Source organism: Zalophus californianus, chromosome 8, assembly GCF_009762305.2.
Source record: "Zalophus californianus isolate mZalCal1 chromosome 8, mZalCal1.pri.v2, whole genome shotgun sequence".
NCBI lineage: Eukaryota > Metazoa > Chordata > Mammalia > Carnivora > Otariidae > Zalophus > Zalophus californianus.
Window position 1 is genome coordinate 40,959,675 of NC_045602.1, and position 16,524 is coordinate 40,976,198.

At 39.2% G+C, this 16,524-nt stretch overlaps 1 protein-coding gene across 1 annotated transcript in view; it reads right to left on the reverse strand.

Moving 5' to 3' along the window:
- DNAH6 (dynein axonemal heavy chain 6) overlaps positions 1 to 16,524 on the reverse strand; it is a 228,589-nt gene that overhangs the window by 48,174 nt on the left and 163,891 nt on the right. The window contains exons 59-63 of the mRNA XM_027623437.2: positions 15,060 to 15,240; positions 10,875 to 11,054; positions 9,161 to 9,394; positions 4,297 to 4,432; positions 203 to 372 (exon numbers count right to left, since the gene is read on the reverse strand). Coding sequence (XP_027479238.2) covers positions 203 to 372; positions 4,297 to 4,432; positions 9,161 to 9,394; positions 10,875 to 11,054; positions 15,060 to 15,240 — 901 coding nt within the window. The remainder of the gene's footprint in view (positions 1 to 202; positions 373 to 4,296; positions 4,433 to 9,160; positions 9,395 to 10,874; positions 11,055 to 15,059; positions 15,241 to 16,524) is intronic.

The following is a 16,524-nucleotide window of genomic DNA, read 5'->3' on the forward strand; positions in this document are numbered from 1 at the left end:
CTAGCCTTTTCTTTCATCATTTTCTGTATAAAACACCATGTTCTATTAATAACACAGAATCTCTATTTCTTAGAATCTTCTCCCAAACTTGACCATTGTTACTCTCTAAACAAATAAATCTAATCAGTTATAAATCATAACTGGCTGATGAGCATTAGCAGAAATAACTATAACTTGGTCCTTTAAAAAAAAAAGATCCTACCTTCTCTTCTTTACAACATTTAATGAGAATTAGCTTTTGGAAAGAACTTAATACTGGATCCCAAGAATTATGGCTTTTGATCTCTTTTTCTTGTGTCATGAATTCCTCTTCTGTCTTCATTTTAGAATAGCCTTCCCATTCAGCTGGGTTAATATAAGTCTCAAAAGATCCTGGAAACAATTTAAAAAGATGCTTTAATTAGAGTTGGTTTGACTTTGAAATTAAATAAATATATGTGGGAATTTAAAAATCTCTATATTTACTACCAGTTTTTTACCACAAATGTAAATATATTAATCTCCCCCTCTCCAACCTAATTAAAAATAATTTAACATTGGATCAGAAAACAAATTCAACAGAAACCACTTACAAAAAGCAAAGCTAAAACAAAAAACAAAATAAACAAAGAGGTTAAAAATAAAAGGATGCATAGAGACACATTAATCAAATGTGAGCAAAAAGAAAATTGAAGTGATAAGAGCAACCTTGAAAAAATTAGAATTCAAGGCAAATGTAATTAAATGGGACAAAGTAGGTTAAGTTATACTAATTAAAATACAAACCCCATAATAAAAACAATAAAACAAACCTATATGTGTCAGATAATAGTGTAAGAATACATCAAGCAACCACTGCTGGAGGTAGAGGAAAAAGCAGAAAAAATCATAATAGCGGTCGGAAATAACACACAATTCTCAGTCTGTGACAGATGAAGCAAATCAAAAGCTCTGGCATATGTAATTTGAACAATATAAATAACATATGAATAAACTGACATATATACAACTTTATGCCCTAGTAAAAAGAATATGGTGCTTCCTCTCCCCCATGGAATACTTATAAGAAATGGGCCTCGCATGAGGGTTAGGATCTTGTGAGTCCTTAATGGTTATAACATGTGGCAAGACTTAGCACTGAAATTCTGGTCGGTGCACAGTCTACGGTGTGCCATAAGCCTCTCAGCAAGCCCACACAGCCAGTGTGTCCTCCGGTAATGAAACCGGTTCCTTTGGTTGGACATTAGGCAAAATAGTTGGCTTGAATTTCAAGCTAGAAAACCACTTTCTCCAGCTGGTCTCTACTGGGGTTCTCCTCTAAGGGTCTGATAATAGCAATCAAAGAGGAGGTGACAGTCAGAAATGTAGTGACACTTGAGACTATGGCCCTGGAGGAGTGTGCACCTCTGCAAGACTTCTAGTTTCTATACGGAATACAGAAAATTACACAGTATGAGACCACAGGGCACAGCACATGATCGCTGTGGTTGTGTTATTCTGAGGGTCAGAGAGTAGAACCATTTATTCTAAAAGGACTTCTTTTTTCTGGAGGTTCTCATTACTTACTATATAATCACTAGGATTCTGGCTAATGAGAGAGGATAAGACAGCATATTTTAAATAACTCTCAATTAATAGGACATGAAGCACTTAGAAACCATCAAAGACAAAAGATTAAGGCAATTAGGAAGCTTTTGAAGGTAAGAATGACATTGGAATTAATTATGAAACGTCACCTGCAATGATCTAGAGCTCACTTTTAGAACACAAACCATCCTATCACACATGTACAAACTTCACAGTTGTGCAGGATTTCCAGAATAAACCCTGAAATTTAACAAATGAAAGCAGGAAAGTTGTTTAAGGAATAGCTGCAATTTTAGTCCCCACCTACAGGGACAATGCCTGGTGCCTTTTGTCCAGACATGATGAGTTGAGTTGTTCCCAGAACCACTTTGCCTTCTGGTCTCCATCCCGCCCCTCCATCCCTTCTTTCTTTGCCTCTGTGTTTAGGAGGCTCCATCTAGTTCTTTCTGCTTTGGATCTGTCCCTAACTGGCCATTTGTAGGCTTCTCCTATTAAGTGTTTTTCTTTTTGTGTTCTACCGCTACGTCTAGCTGTCTTGTTTAGCTAGTCCACAACAAAGAAACATCATTTCTATTTGATGCATTTATTGAAGAGCATTTCATTTTTTCTAGTCTTTATTTAGAAATCAAACAAGTATGTTAGGATCCCAGAAATTCTGGTCCATCTAGACTTTAAATCACTACACTTAGTGGTTAAATAAATATTCATAGTACAAGAGTGATTGTTAAAGAAGAGAACTAGAATGCAGAACTTCAAATAAGTATGGGGTAAATAAAAGAATGGAGAAGCCACCTGAAGACCAGAAAGAAGGAAAAAATGAGGCAAAGACAAAGGCTGCCAAGAAAAAAAATCTCCACAAAATAAGATGATAGAAGTAAGTTCATATAGATCAGGATTTCTCAGTCTCACCACTATGGACATTTTGGGCCAAGTGCTTATTTGTTCTGGAGGATTGTTCTGAGCATTGCAGGATGTTTAGCCACATCCTTGGTTTCTACCTCTGAGATGACAGTAGCACCACCCCAGACCAAAATGTCTCCAGACATTGCCAAATGTCCCCTAGGAGACAAAAATCTTCCCCAGTTGAGAGCCCCTGAAGTGGATCAATAACTCTAATAAATTACCATTGAATTAAAACTTTCCTGTTAAAAAAGAGAGACTCTCGCACTGTTCAAAACAGCAAAATTCCACTAAAGATACACCAAAAACATGACAATGACACAAAAGAGTTAAAGAATAAAGATTATAGAAATATATAGAGGGGGAACACTAACCATGAGAATTGTGCTGTAATTACATTAACATTAGAAAATTTATTTTAAGGCAAAAAAGAACTATTTAAAGAGGAATATTATTTATTTTTTAAAAAAGATTTCTTTATTTGAGGGGGGTAGAGGCAGAGGGAGAGGGAGAGAAAAAATCTTCAAGCAGACTCCCCACTAAACGTGGAGTCTGACACAGGGCATGATCTCATGACTGATGAGATCATGACCTAAGCTGAAACTAAGAGTCGGACACTTAACCCACTGAGCCACCCAGGTGCACCTAGAGGAATATTTTTTTAATAAAAAAGGAATAGTTTACTAGGATGATAATAATTTTAAAACTATTTATACTGAATAGCATAGTTTCACAGGATATGATGGGAAAAATTCTGGAATTTCAAAGAGAAGTTGGCAGTTACAGTGGTATACCCTGATACCTCCCTTAGAAACTGACTGATCAAGTATAAAAAACATTAATAAAATAGTACCACAATAAGTTTGGGCTAAAGGTCACATATAGAAACTTCCATCTAAGAAAACATGCATGGAACATTTTATGAAGACTGAAATCTAAATAAATTACAAAGAAGGACGCCTGGGTGGCTCAGTTGATTAGGTCTGCCTTCAGCTCTCTCTCTCTGACAAATAAATAAAATCTTAAAAAAAAGTAAAATAAATTACAAATAATCAATTTCATGCAAACCATGAGTATAATTTCAATAACATAATTAAATTATAAACAATAGAAAGATAGTTCCCCCAATCCTAAGTGTTTTCAAGCTAAAAAGTATACTTTTAGAACTGACACGGCTACATATTAAAACTTTTGGGGAAAATTAACATAGAATGTTATAATTCAGAGCACTACCTCTGGGGAAGAGGAAAAGGGTCCTGTGACAGAGAGGATTCTAGGAGGCTGGTACTATTCTAGTTCTTGATTTGGGTGGTGGCTCGTAAGTATAGTTTTTGATAATCAGGTTGTACAATTTTTTTTTTTTTAAGTAGGCTCCATGCCCAGTGTGGAGCCCAACTCGGGGCTTGAACTCATGACCCTGAGATCAAGACCTAGCTGAGATCAAGGGTTGGACGTTTAACTGACTGAGCCACCCATGTACCCCAAGTTGTACAATTTTGATTTGTGCACTTTTCCATATGTATGTAATCCTTCAATGAAAAGTTAAAAAAAAACACAAAAAAAACCTATGGGAGGTAGCTAAGGCAATTCTAAGAGGTAAGTATATCCCCTTAAAATGGAGATAATAGTAAATATAAAATACTGAAAATTCATGGGCCAAGCATTCAACTCAAGCATTCAACTGGGAAAGCAAGTAGTTCACATTTTCTTAATAAAGAAGAAATTTCCTAGTGAAAAATACTGATACAGCAGAAGTTAAAGGAGACATCACAGTTGGGATTCACAAGTCTGTTTATAACTACATATAGCAGATCCTTTTTGACATATTACCTATTCGTACGGAAATAGGATGTAACAGTATATATTGTGTAAGTCCTTTAAAAACTACAAATGATTCTTCTAAGTCACAGCATGCGAACCACATGGCAGGATGCAGCCAGGGAACATCAGGCCTAGGTGGGCGTTCCTATTAGAAGACAGAAAGAAAATGAGTAATCATTCACAAAGACAACCACAAAATATGTTTTCTGCTTGTCTAAGTGAAAAACCAAGCTCCAACAGCATGTTAAAAATAACCATTTGCCTAGGACAAGGAATTAGTTGGGGTGAGACAGAAATGATGTTGAATCAGTTTTACCTGTAGACCTTTGCTCAGAAGTGCACCTGGTAAAAGCTTTCCAAGTTGACATTTATAGAAAGCAATTGATCTGGTGAAGGGTCAACATTAAATGTGTGACTTCTAGCCTGCTCCCCAACTCATCACACCAGTCACATCAGTCTCTCCTCACCCTCCAGATAGTCATACAATGATTTTTTTTCCCCTAAAGACTAGCTTCATGGCAGTATTCCATGAAGCACTTACATGTGGGTAAACAGTTTTACAAGAGACAGAGAAACAGCTGGGATCATAGACTGAAACTAATCCCTTGAAAGTTTCAAGAATATTTGCATGAGGTTCTATACTACATTTTTAAGTAGATTTATTGAGATACAATTTACATACCATGCAATCCATCCATTCAAAGCATACAATCCAACGTATTTCGGTAAATTCATAGATTGGTGCAACCATCACTAGAGTGAGTTTTAGAACATTTCCTCTCCTCAAAAAAACCCCAAGTATTCTTTAGCTACTACCCTCCTACCTGCCCACGCCTCCAGCCTAAACAACTACTAAACTGCTTTCATTTGTCTGTTCTGGACACAACATATAAATCAAATTTTATAATATGTGGTCTTTTGTGACTGGCTGCTTTTGCTTAATGTTTTGAAGGTTTACTCACGTTGTGATACGTATTAGTACTTCATTTCTCTTTATGACTGAATAATATTCTGTTGTTATGAACAGACCACTGTTATGAATAGACCACATCAGTTGATGAACATTGGGGCTGTTTCCACCTTGTTGGTTACTATGAATAATGCTGCTAGGATATTCATGTCCAAATTTTTTGTGTGGACATGTTTTCATTTCTTTCTGATATATACCCAGGAGTTGAATTGCTGGATCATATAGTAATTCTACATTTTGCTTGAGGAGCTGCCAGACTATTTTCCAAAGTAGCTGCACCATTATTCGCTCTAGTCAGCAGTTTATGAGGGGACTGATTTCTCCACATCCTCACCAATGCTGGTTATTATCTGTCTTTTTGATTCTAGCCATTCTAGTGGGGATGAATGGTATCTCCTTAAGGTTTTGATTTGCATTTCCCTGATGAATAATGATGTTGAACATCTTTTCATGTGCTTATGTATATCTTCCTTGGAGAAATATTTATTCAGGTCCTTTGCCTATTTTTTAAATTGGGTCATTTGTCTTTTTTTGTGGAGCTTTAAGAGTTCTTTATATATTCCAGACAAATCCTTTCTCAGATATGATTTGCAAATATTTTCTCCCATTCTGTGGGTTGTCTTTTCATTTTCTTAAGTGTTCTTTGAAACAAAAGCATGTTTATTTTTGGTAAAGTCTAATTTACCTATTTTTTCTTTTGTTGCTCATGCTTTTGGTATCATATCTAAGGATCCATTGTGAAATATGCAGTCACAAAAACTTCCTCCCATGTTCTCTCACAGGAGTTTAGCTCTTATGTTTAGTTTTTTTGGTACATTTTAAGTTATAGGTGTGATGTAAGGGTCTAGTTTCACTGTTTTGCATGTGGCTGTCCAATTGGCCCACACCATTTGTTAAAAAGACTTCTTTTCAGGTGCCTGGGTGGCTCAGTCCTTAAGCGTCTGCCTTCAGCTTAGGTCATGATCCCAGGGTCCTGGGATCGAGCCCCGGATCGGGCTCCCTGCTCCGCGGGAAGCCTGCTTCTCCCTCTCCCATTCCCCCTGCTTGTGTTCCTGCTCTCGCTGTCTCTCTCTCTGTCAAATAAAAAAATAAAATCTTTATTAAAAAAAAAAGGCTTCTTTTCCCAGTGAATTCTCTTGGAACCCTTGTCAAAAATTCATTGACTATAGACACAGTTTTATTTCTGGATTCTCATATTTGATTTCATTTATCCATTTGTCTATCTTTGTGTTAGTATCATACTGTCTTGATTATTGCTGCTTTGTAGTGAGCCGTGGGATCTGGATCCTTTGCGATTCCACATGAACTTTAAAATATGCAATTCCATACGAATTTTAAAATAAACTTGTTGAGGGGCGCCTGGGTGGCTCAGTTTTTAAGCGTCTGCCTTCAGCTCAGATCATGATCCCAGGGTCCCGAGATCGAGCCCCACTCAGGCTCCCTGCTCAGCGGGAAGCCTGCTTCTCTCTCTCCCACTCCCCCTGCTTGTATTCCTCTCTCACTATCTCTCTCTCTGTCAAATAAATAAATAAAAAGTCTTAAAAGAATATTCTATCCCTTAAAAAAATAAACTCATAGATTTCTACAAAGAAGTCAGCTGGGATTCTGATGGGGATTTCACCGAATCTGTGGATCACTTTGGGCAATATTGCCATCCTAACAGTACTAAGTCTCTAATCCATGATTATGGGATTTTTTTCCCACTTATTTAGGTCCTCAAATGTCTTTCAACATGTTTTGTAGCTTTCAGAGTATAAGTCTGAGCTTCCTTTGTTGAATTTCTTTCTAAGTATTTTATTCTTTCTACTGCCATTGTAACTGGATTTTTTCCTAATTGCATTTTCAAATTGTCCCTTGCAAGCATCTATGAGAAATACAAATTAATTTTGTATATTAATCTTATATCCTGCAAACTTGCTGAACTCATTTATTAATTCTAATACTTTAGTTATTTTTTAGTAGGTTCCTTAGTATTTTCTATATACAAAACCATGTCCCCTGCAAATAGAGATACTTTTACTTCTTCCTGTCTAATCTGGATGCCTAATTGAGCTAGCAAGGATCTCTAGTACAATGCTGAAAAGAAGTGGTTAGAGCAGACATCCTTGTCTTGTTTCTGATCCTAGGGAGAATGCACCCAGGCTTTCACCACTAAGTATGTTGTTAGTGTGGGTTTGTGTACGTGCCCTTTATCTAGCTGAGGGAGCTCTCTTCCATTTATAGTTTGTTGAGTGTTTTTATGATGAAAAGGTGTTGGGTTTTGTCAAATGCTTTTTCTGTGTCTACTAAGATGATCATGCAGTTTGTTTTTCTCTTCTGTTGATTCTAATGCTATGTAGCACTTATGATAAAAATGGAAAATACTAGTAACTAAATAAAGTAACTTGATAAAAGATATCCTCCAAACACATTTATAAAAAAAAAAAATTAGCCAAAAATCATTCCAATTTCCTTGTGGTGGAAGAAAAGAGAATTTAATAAAAATTTTTGAGAAGTGTCTTAAGATGATTTCTGACTAATTTTAAGTTTTGTGTTTGATGGTATTTAAAACATATTTTACATTTCTTTTCAAAATATGTTGCTCATGAGAAGTAGCAGGTGGTACTGGAATGGATACGGTCTTTGGAAGCTTATACAGGTTTGAATCAGACTCTGTCATGCATTAGTTATCTGATTCTGGAAAGTTCTTTAACCTCTTTTAAGCATCCGCTTGAGAAAACTGTAAACAAGGCTGTTAACAGTGTTGTGAAAAGGACGATAAAGCACTGGGAAGGGCCTGGCTGAGCGACCCACTAACAGTCAGCAATAGAGTGAAGCGGGTAGGAGGGCAAGCTCGGCAGACTGACTGTGAGGGTTCCAGCACTGGGCCCAAACCCCCGTAAGAATGTGAACATGACAAGTTATTTAATCTCTCTGTGACAATTGTCTATCTGCAGGCTAGAGATAAAATTAGGAACTCACATAAGAATAATAGAGGAATAAATGAGCTGATATCTATAAAACATAGAGCAAGCCCTCTGAAGTATGAATTGTGATTATGAAGTTAAGAGAGCATTAAGCAAGGATTAATAGAATATGTAAGATGGGTGGGGAGTGGGAAGAAAGGACGGCTGGTGGGGAGGTCTTGTCGGGCTTGTCCTGGGAACATAGGGCACTGAGAGTCAAACAAAAAAGGCATAAAGTCCAACCTCCCAGTGATACACGGAGGCTCAAATAGTGGCAAACAGGTGCAGAGGTTATGTCTGCAGAGACCAAAGGTGGGGCTCAAGATAGGCAGGACAGAGCCAAGCATTTAGAGTGGGGCTAAGCTGGAACTGCAGGCAAGGGTTGGGGGCGGGCTGTGGCTCACTTCTGTGGGCCACCCAATTCATGGTATGTGGGTGAGATAGGCTAGTTTAAGGGGCTGGAGAAAGTCTGACAAAAGGATGAACACAAAGAAGGAAACTGCAGGAGAGCTCGTATTCGGTATTCCAGAAGGCGACAGTTCGGTCATATTAGTTCCTGTGTTTTATAATGAAAGATGTGTCCAGGCAAGAGGGAGTCATGATTTCCCAAACACTATTGCCAAATCTGTGAATTACAACATTTATTGCATTTTAACTCTTCATATTTGTAAGATGGTCAACTTTTCAAAACATGTTCACATCTCCTCGCCCATTGGTTAATCCCGACATCCCTTTTGTATAGTGAGGACAGTGCTGTCTAAAGAGGTTAAATTTACTGACATTGCCCAGCTACTGGCGACAGAGCTAAGTGGCAGCCTAGCCCCTAGACCCCCAGTACCTGCCCCACCCACCCCGGGCCACATGGCCAAATGTATCACCTTCAGCCACTGCAGAGCACTAGTAGGTGCTTGTGGTCCCGAACTAGAATAAATTTACAATCCAAACTTGAGATAGGTACCTTTTCTAATCCTGCAGAACCTCGGAGAAAGAAATTCCATTCAGCATCAGTTAAGTTTTCTTGCTGACGCATGATCTCAACACAGAGCATAAAGCTGTAGATGAGTTTATGTTGTTCAAAAAGTCCTCTTGAAACATTGACATAAGCAGTTAGAAGAGTTTGTTCCAGCAGTATTTCCAAGCGCTGCTGTAGATCATCTGTCCTTAGAGAAGTCTCGATTGTTGTATTGAACAACTGTGCGAAAGAGAGCTCTATCAATGTCTCTGATTTAATTCAATTTCTGTGGAGGAAAAAAAAAAATCCCTGCTCCTCACTCCCGCCCTTCAGGTCCCTGTATTCAGTGGCTAAATAGCAGCATAGGAGAGGACTACTGTACTATGAAAAAGTCCAGAATTCACCTGAAATTGATAAGTGATAGTTATTTTCTGCATTCCCCTTCCTCTCCCCATTTTTCAGAAATGAACCACTGCCAAACCCTTGACAATATACAAAAGGCATCATCTTGATGTGAAGCGGAACACAGGAAAATGGAGGTGAGCTGCCACCACCCGTTTTTTCATATCCTTAATTCGGATTTGATAATCACTTTGGGGTGAGAGACAGAAGGGCAAGGTAAAGGTCCTGTGCTCTTGTTGGCCCTCCCCCAAGATTGTTAGGATGTGGGAAGAATGGGCTAGGATTTTGCCAAAATTTAAGGGAAAGCCCTTGTTAATTCTCCCCAAAGTTTGGTTGACAAAGGGAAACAGAGGTGTTATTTAACACACTTAGAAGAAAAGAGGATTGAGCTTTCTTTAACAACCTGACAGGAAGCAGACAAGTTCAAAATCCAGTGAAGGTGTGACGCTTGGTGCCAAAATAAAACATGGCAAATCTTAATACACACTGGTAGCTGAGAGAAACTTTGGTGGTGAACAGAGGGTGCTACTGGGGATGCTGGGTAAGTTCTGCTGTATAATGGGTGATGCAAACTCTCTGTCTCCCCTGGAAATCTTCGGGTAAATTGACAATGCTTGCTCAAGTTTTGTGACATTGCATCTGCTCTCGGGAGAGATGGACTGCTGCCACAAAGAGGATGAGGGGTGAAAGTATCCTACTCATGAGAAATCTGATTCAACAGTGAATATGAGATGAAGAAGAGAGACCATACAAAAAACAAAAGTTGCACAGTAATATGGTGAGAATGGGAAGCAACCAAGGACAGGAGAGCAGGGCATGTATGATTTGTCTAAAAAATGTTGGGAGGGTGCGGTGAGGGGTTGGGATAGCCTGTTGTATAGAAAGTTCTGGGGAAAAAGATAGAGAAACCAATTCGCTTAAGGTCAGTGCTGTCAGAGACTTGAGATACAGCACAGTAAAAATCTAACAGGGGAAAGGAAGTTGGATAATTGTAGAGACAGTATAAAGAAACAGCATGGGGCTGTGAGTCCGAAAAGAAAAAAAAAATGCAGGCCAGAAAGAAAACCAACAAGCTAGTTAGCCAAGGAGGCCAAGAGAAAGTCTTTCTTTTCTTTCTCTGCAGTTTTCTGTGCACACTGGGCACTTGAGTGTTGAGAAGACATGGCAGGTGGAGTTTTGAACAGGTAAGTCTGAACCCAAGCTCCTAGAGGGTCTTACTTGATAACTAGACTCACGAACTGTCTGAGGCTAAAGTAACTCAATTGGGTTTAAAGGGAAGCCAAAGAAATAAAGTTCACTGACAAAACAATACACTTACCTGTTTAAAGTATTTTAACGAATACTGGTACATAGGATCTATTTCTGAGAGGCTTGCAATAACAAAGTACATGACAGAGCCTTGAGTGGCTACCGGACGGTACTTCTCACGAGCGACGTTGATCATCATTTCAGTGGACTCGGCTTCCTTTAGCCTGATTTTAATGGCACCAGAAGTGATCTGAATAAAGATATGAAAACAAGTTCTTAAGGATCGCTTTAAAAAAAAAATGGTAGGATTTTTGGAGTATATCTGGTTAGGTCTAGGAAAGAAATAAGGATACAGTGAATTAGTGATTATGATAATAAGGGGGTTCCCAGATAGAACGACTGAATCTCAGGTCTCTGTGACCTTCTTCTGACTGAGCTGACCTCTTTCCTTCCAGAACGTGGAATAGGCAGCCGGGAACAGGCAACACAAGAAGCCCTGACAAGCTGGAGCAGGACTTCTCTGAGACTCGACTCTGAATGACTTCTGGAAAGGAAGCACTAATACAGCACTCCCAGTTGCTCCCTGACTTCCCCATGAGCAGTTGTCAAATGATGTGGGGTTCGCATAACGGGAGAGGGTATAAAGGGAGAAGGGGCACCCATGAAACTGCCCCAAAGAGGAGGGTGGAGAGAGGCTGGAAGGAAGTGGTATCACATCCTACTCTGGAATCATAAGGAAGACTAAGATTCTCTTTCTTTCCCTAGTGTTCCCAGGTGTAGACATAAGGCAACCTGGGGATAGTAGCTGTTGTCTATGAAGGGTTATAAAAGCTAAGTTGTTGGAGATGGTTGCAAGGTCTTTGCTGTACTTTTGGTTTTCTGTTTTGGATTAGTGGCTCTGGGGAGCCCTTTGGTCAATGGGTTTTCTAAGGTTCCCTTCTCTGGCTCCCTCAGTCTGTCTCTATTGCTGCCTGTCTGTCCTCCTCTCCCAATCCCCATTTCTTTCAGCTGTGGATATTCCTCAGTTGGGAATTTTTCCCTAGAAAGTCAAAGGGTCTAGGTCAGGGGCCATGAAAAATCACTGTGGGAACTGCTGTTTAGTATTGGCTCTATTGAAAGGAGAGATAAAAGGGAGTCTGAACAAGTTTTCTGTCTAGACCCCACTGCCCAATAGAAACATAGTGTGAGCCACATATATAATTCTATCTTTTCTAAGCTTATTAAAAGTAAAGGAAACAAGTGAAATTAATTTTAACAATAATTTTACTTAGCCCAATAGCTCAATATATGTTGATTATATTAGCATTTAATCCATTTAAAATTAACTGAGATTTTTAACTTTTTTTTTGGATTAAGTCTTTGAAATCTAGTGTGTATTTTACACTAACAACACATCTTAATTCAGGCTAGCCACATTTCAGGTGCTCAAGAGCCACATGTGGCTAGTGGCTAAGTTCTAGACTGTTGACCCCTGTCATCCAAGAGAGGGAAGGGAGGGACTCAGAGCTTTTTCCAGGAATCAAAGGCTCAAACTCTCTCTGTATTGACACTTAGGAACCTGAGGGGACAAGAAAGGGTAGAGTTGAGTGGAAAACCTCAGTCTCAATATTGGACTCAACTAAAGCATTTACATATGAGTAGGAAAAAGGAAGTTGATATAGGAGCAGTTGGATCAAGGAGACCCACCTATAAACAATCCTTGGGGGAGCCCAAGGCCCTAATAATGAAGATCCAGGGCTAAAGAGAAAGCAACGTGGACTACTTTCTTCTTTTTGCCATAATATATATACACCTCAGTTGAGCTTAGTAACTACTTATAGATATTATGCCCAAGAGACTTGAGGCCTCAGCAGTGATTAGGGAATATGACATATATTATAAAATGAGGGCTCTGGGGGGGCACCTGACTGGCTTAGTTGGAGGAGCATGTGACTCTTTTTTCAGGGTTGTGGGTTTGAGCCCCATGTTGGGTGTAGAGATTATTTAAAAAAAAAAACAAACCAACTTAAAATAAAATAAGGGCTCTGGGAATTTAAGGGAGTATAAACGATAGGCAGGAAGTGGTAGGAAATGCAGCCCAGGAACAATCAGTCCTATCCCTACCTGATAGAAAGGATATCTTCAAGGCAACTCCCTGCAGACACAGAAACCAGCTCACAGAGAAAGAAGGCAGTCAGAACACATGTAGCTACCTTACTCCCTACTGAAACCATGATACAATTATAGTAAAGGGATTTTTAAAAACAGTGCAAACCCACAAAGATAGGAAGAATGGAAGAGGAAATATCAATAAAATTTTGAGAACTGGAAAGCAGAGAGTAGAGTGGTAATGACTTAGCAGACACAGGAAAATAGATTCCTAAGCTGGCAAAGGGAAAAGCCAAAAAGTCACCCAATTTGTAAAACAGAATCCCCATCAAAGGCTTAAGAATTTGTGGCATCCGACCACTGGAAGTGGGAAGGGCCTAAAATAAGAATCGGTTGATAGACTCCCAAGTCATCTCCCCACCAGGCAGGGGGCTGTCCCTTCCCCACTCTGACTGAAAAATAGAGGTTTCTTCCTTGGGGAAATTAAAAGAAAGGAATTTTTGATGGAAGGAAGCCAGGGATAGTTGAGGGTCAGGTACCATAATGAAAACAAAGAGATTAGGGAAATGTATACACAATGGATACTAGGATACCTTAGCTCTTTTCCTGTCCTCAGCCCATAAAATACTTGCAGCCAGATCTTCATATTTCCAGGCAATGTAAACATTGGATATGTAACTATAATCAGAATATAAGTACAGTGGGAAGCTAGGGCATGGGAAGAGGGTGTGTGTGTGTGTGTGTGTGTGTGTGTGTGTGTGTGTACATATGTGTGTGGTAAAAGTATAGACAACAGTGAATGGATAAAAGAAAAACTCAAGAAGTAGCAACATGAGTCTATTATTTAGAGAAAAGATGCAAAACCCCAAATAAAACAAACAAGAAGAACATAGTTGTTTTTACGGAGGAAGTCATGGGTGGTAGTGGTGGTGGTGGTGTGCATAGAGAAAGCAGGGAATGCTATCGCAAAACCTGCACAAATATTTCATTCCTTAAGCAATTTGCATGTAAAGCTTTGTTTGTTTATTTATTTATTTAGGGAGCATGAGTGGGAGGGGCAGAGGGAGAGGGAGAGAGGGAATCTCATGCAGACTCTGCACTAAGTGCGGAGCCCAATGAGGGTCTCGATCCCATGACCCTGAGATCATGACCTGAGATGAAATCAAGAGTCGGACCCTTAACTGACTGGGCCACCCAGGTGCCCCTCATGTAAAGCTTTGATAAATAAATAAATAAATAAATAAATAAATAAATAAATTGGTTAACCATTGACTTCCAGAAACTAAAAACCCAAGGAAGAATGAATGGAAAGAGGATAAAGAGACTGACAAACAAGCAAAGAGAGAAAAGAAATGGGAGACCCAGAATGAGATCTAAAGAGACGGTAGGATAGAAAGCAGTATCATTTCTGTCAATGAAAGACAAAGGTCATAAACTTCTGTACTCCATGTCAAAGGGTTTTTTTTTTTTAGTAAATTACTTTGTTTCTCATGAATGGATGAAAATCATTTTATAGGTTTTATTTCCAGTATACTTTTAAAATTATGGTCTGAATGAGAAACAATTTAGTACAAGATTATATGTTTAATGAAACTTCATCTTACTCTTGTGACATTCTTGTTGAGCACCAGTTATATACAGGGCACCATGGTTAGTCCTTGGAGAAGGAGTATCAAGCTGAACTAGTCACAGATTCAACACCAAATTGAACAGGCTAACATGAGATTTAAGACATGGGATTTGATAATGGTGACATAAGGTAAACATGTCAAGGGCTGTAAAAGAGGGTCAGGTAAGTTGCTACAGTTGTTCCAAGGAGGAAGAGATTAATTCCAGCTGGGCATACCCAGGGAGGCTTCCCGATGGAGGTGATACTAATGTGAATATAATTGCTTTTCCTTTCAACTTGTATCCTGTCTCAATTCTTTACATTACACACTTGAAAAAAAAATGCAGACAAGACAAGAGGAGCAGTTGTCTACAATTTACCTCCTCTTCCATTGTGGGGTGAGAGGCCCTGCTAGTTAGGCTCATTCTTGTGCAATGCTGGCAGCCCTGGTGTGGCTGCCATTCTTGCTATAAAAGACTTTGCAGGACCCTCAAAAGCGGCAGCTGTAACTTTTTGAAGCAATACACTTTCTATACATACTAAAAATATTTTACTTGCCTTTGAATCCTGGAGTGTGTCAATAAGTTCTTCATTGTCCAGAATATTTCCTTCCGATGTAAAGAGCATTCTCAGGATTTTCTCCTCGATAGTTTTCAGCTGGTTTTTGTCAGTGTTGATCCTAACAATGAGCTTGATTCTTTGTTCTTCCAACTCGGGTTTTTCGAGTCGTACCACATCACTGGAACCAAAATTTGAATACTTAAATTATGGCTTTATCAGTGCCCTGAAGTTGCTTCTATTTTTCTTTGCTACTTAGCTGAGTACTAATGCTACTAGCCAAGTCCTAGTGCATAAGGCCCCTCTTTGCTGGGTTTACAAGGTGGCTATTCACTGAATTACATGTTACTTCTGATTCTTTATGTTGTATTTCAAAACTGACACCCTACCACAGTCCCCATAGCTTCTGCTCATCTTCTCTTCGGAAAACCTGCTCAGTGCTTGATTCCCCTAATCATTCAATTTCTGTATCTAATGCTTGCTTGTACCAGGCTGAAAATGGTGCCTGGAATATTCTTTTTATGGGAGATTCTGAAATCCCACCACCTCCATGAAGTGAGTCTTGCCTGGGTCTAATAAAGGGGCTTTACATCCAGCTCCACCTCTGTCAAAACATGTGAACTTAGATCTCCTTTCATTTGTGCTTTCCTAACCCCAGCCCTATGTTTGCAGGAACTAATCTTTATTAAGCATCACTCTGTGCCAGGCACCCTGCTCAGAGTTTTATGCGGATTCTCTTGTAATTCTTTGAATGCTCCTGTGAGGTAGGCACTGTGGTTACCACCCCAGCTTGCAGATGAGGGAATAGACCCTAGTGGGTCACTTCCTGAGCTCACGTGGCTCTGAGAGGCAGAGCTGGGCTTGCACCTGGCTTCGCTGACTCCAGGGCACGTGCTTTACCTGCTAGAATGAACAGCCTCATTGTTCATTTTTATGTACATACCGAGTTTAGAAACTTTGAAAGTTATTATATGAACACCATAAGAAATCATCATCTCAAGTTCATTTGTTTAAATTTTTTTTCAGAAGAGAGGAGTATAAACTAGAACCCAGAGATTCTGTATCCTACACCGGAGGCTCAACATTCTTGCTTCCAAGGCACTTGTCTGTGTCCCTGCAGTCTAACATGCTGACAGCTTGTGACACAACTAAGCGGAACTCCTCACGGGAGTGCACTGGTATGAAAACGGTTCAGCCATGTCCTTAGAACATGTCTGTAAAATGTGCTGAAATACCCTTTGTCTGGAAAGAAGTTAGCCTAGCAGAAACTAAGCAAGTTAGTGGCTGGCAGAATAGATTCCGAAAATAAACAAGGAAAACGAGACTTAAACTCAGTGATAATGGAATAAATCAGGATAATCTTAACCCAATTTTGACTTGACTCAATGAATCTGACGACTTATTTTGAATGTGGGTCTGAACAATCTTTTCCTTTAGAGTTAATGTAGTATATACACATACACAT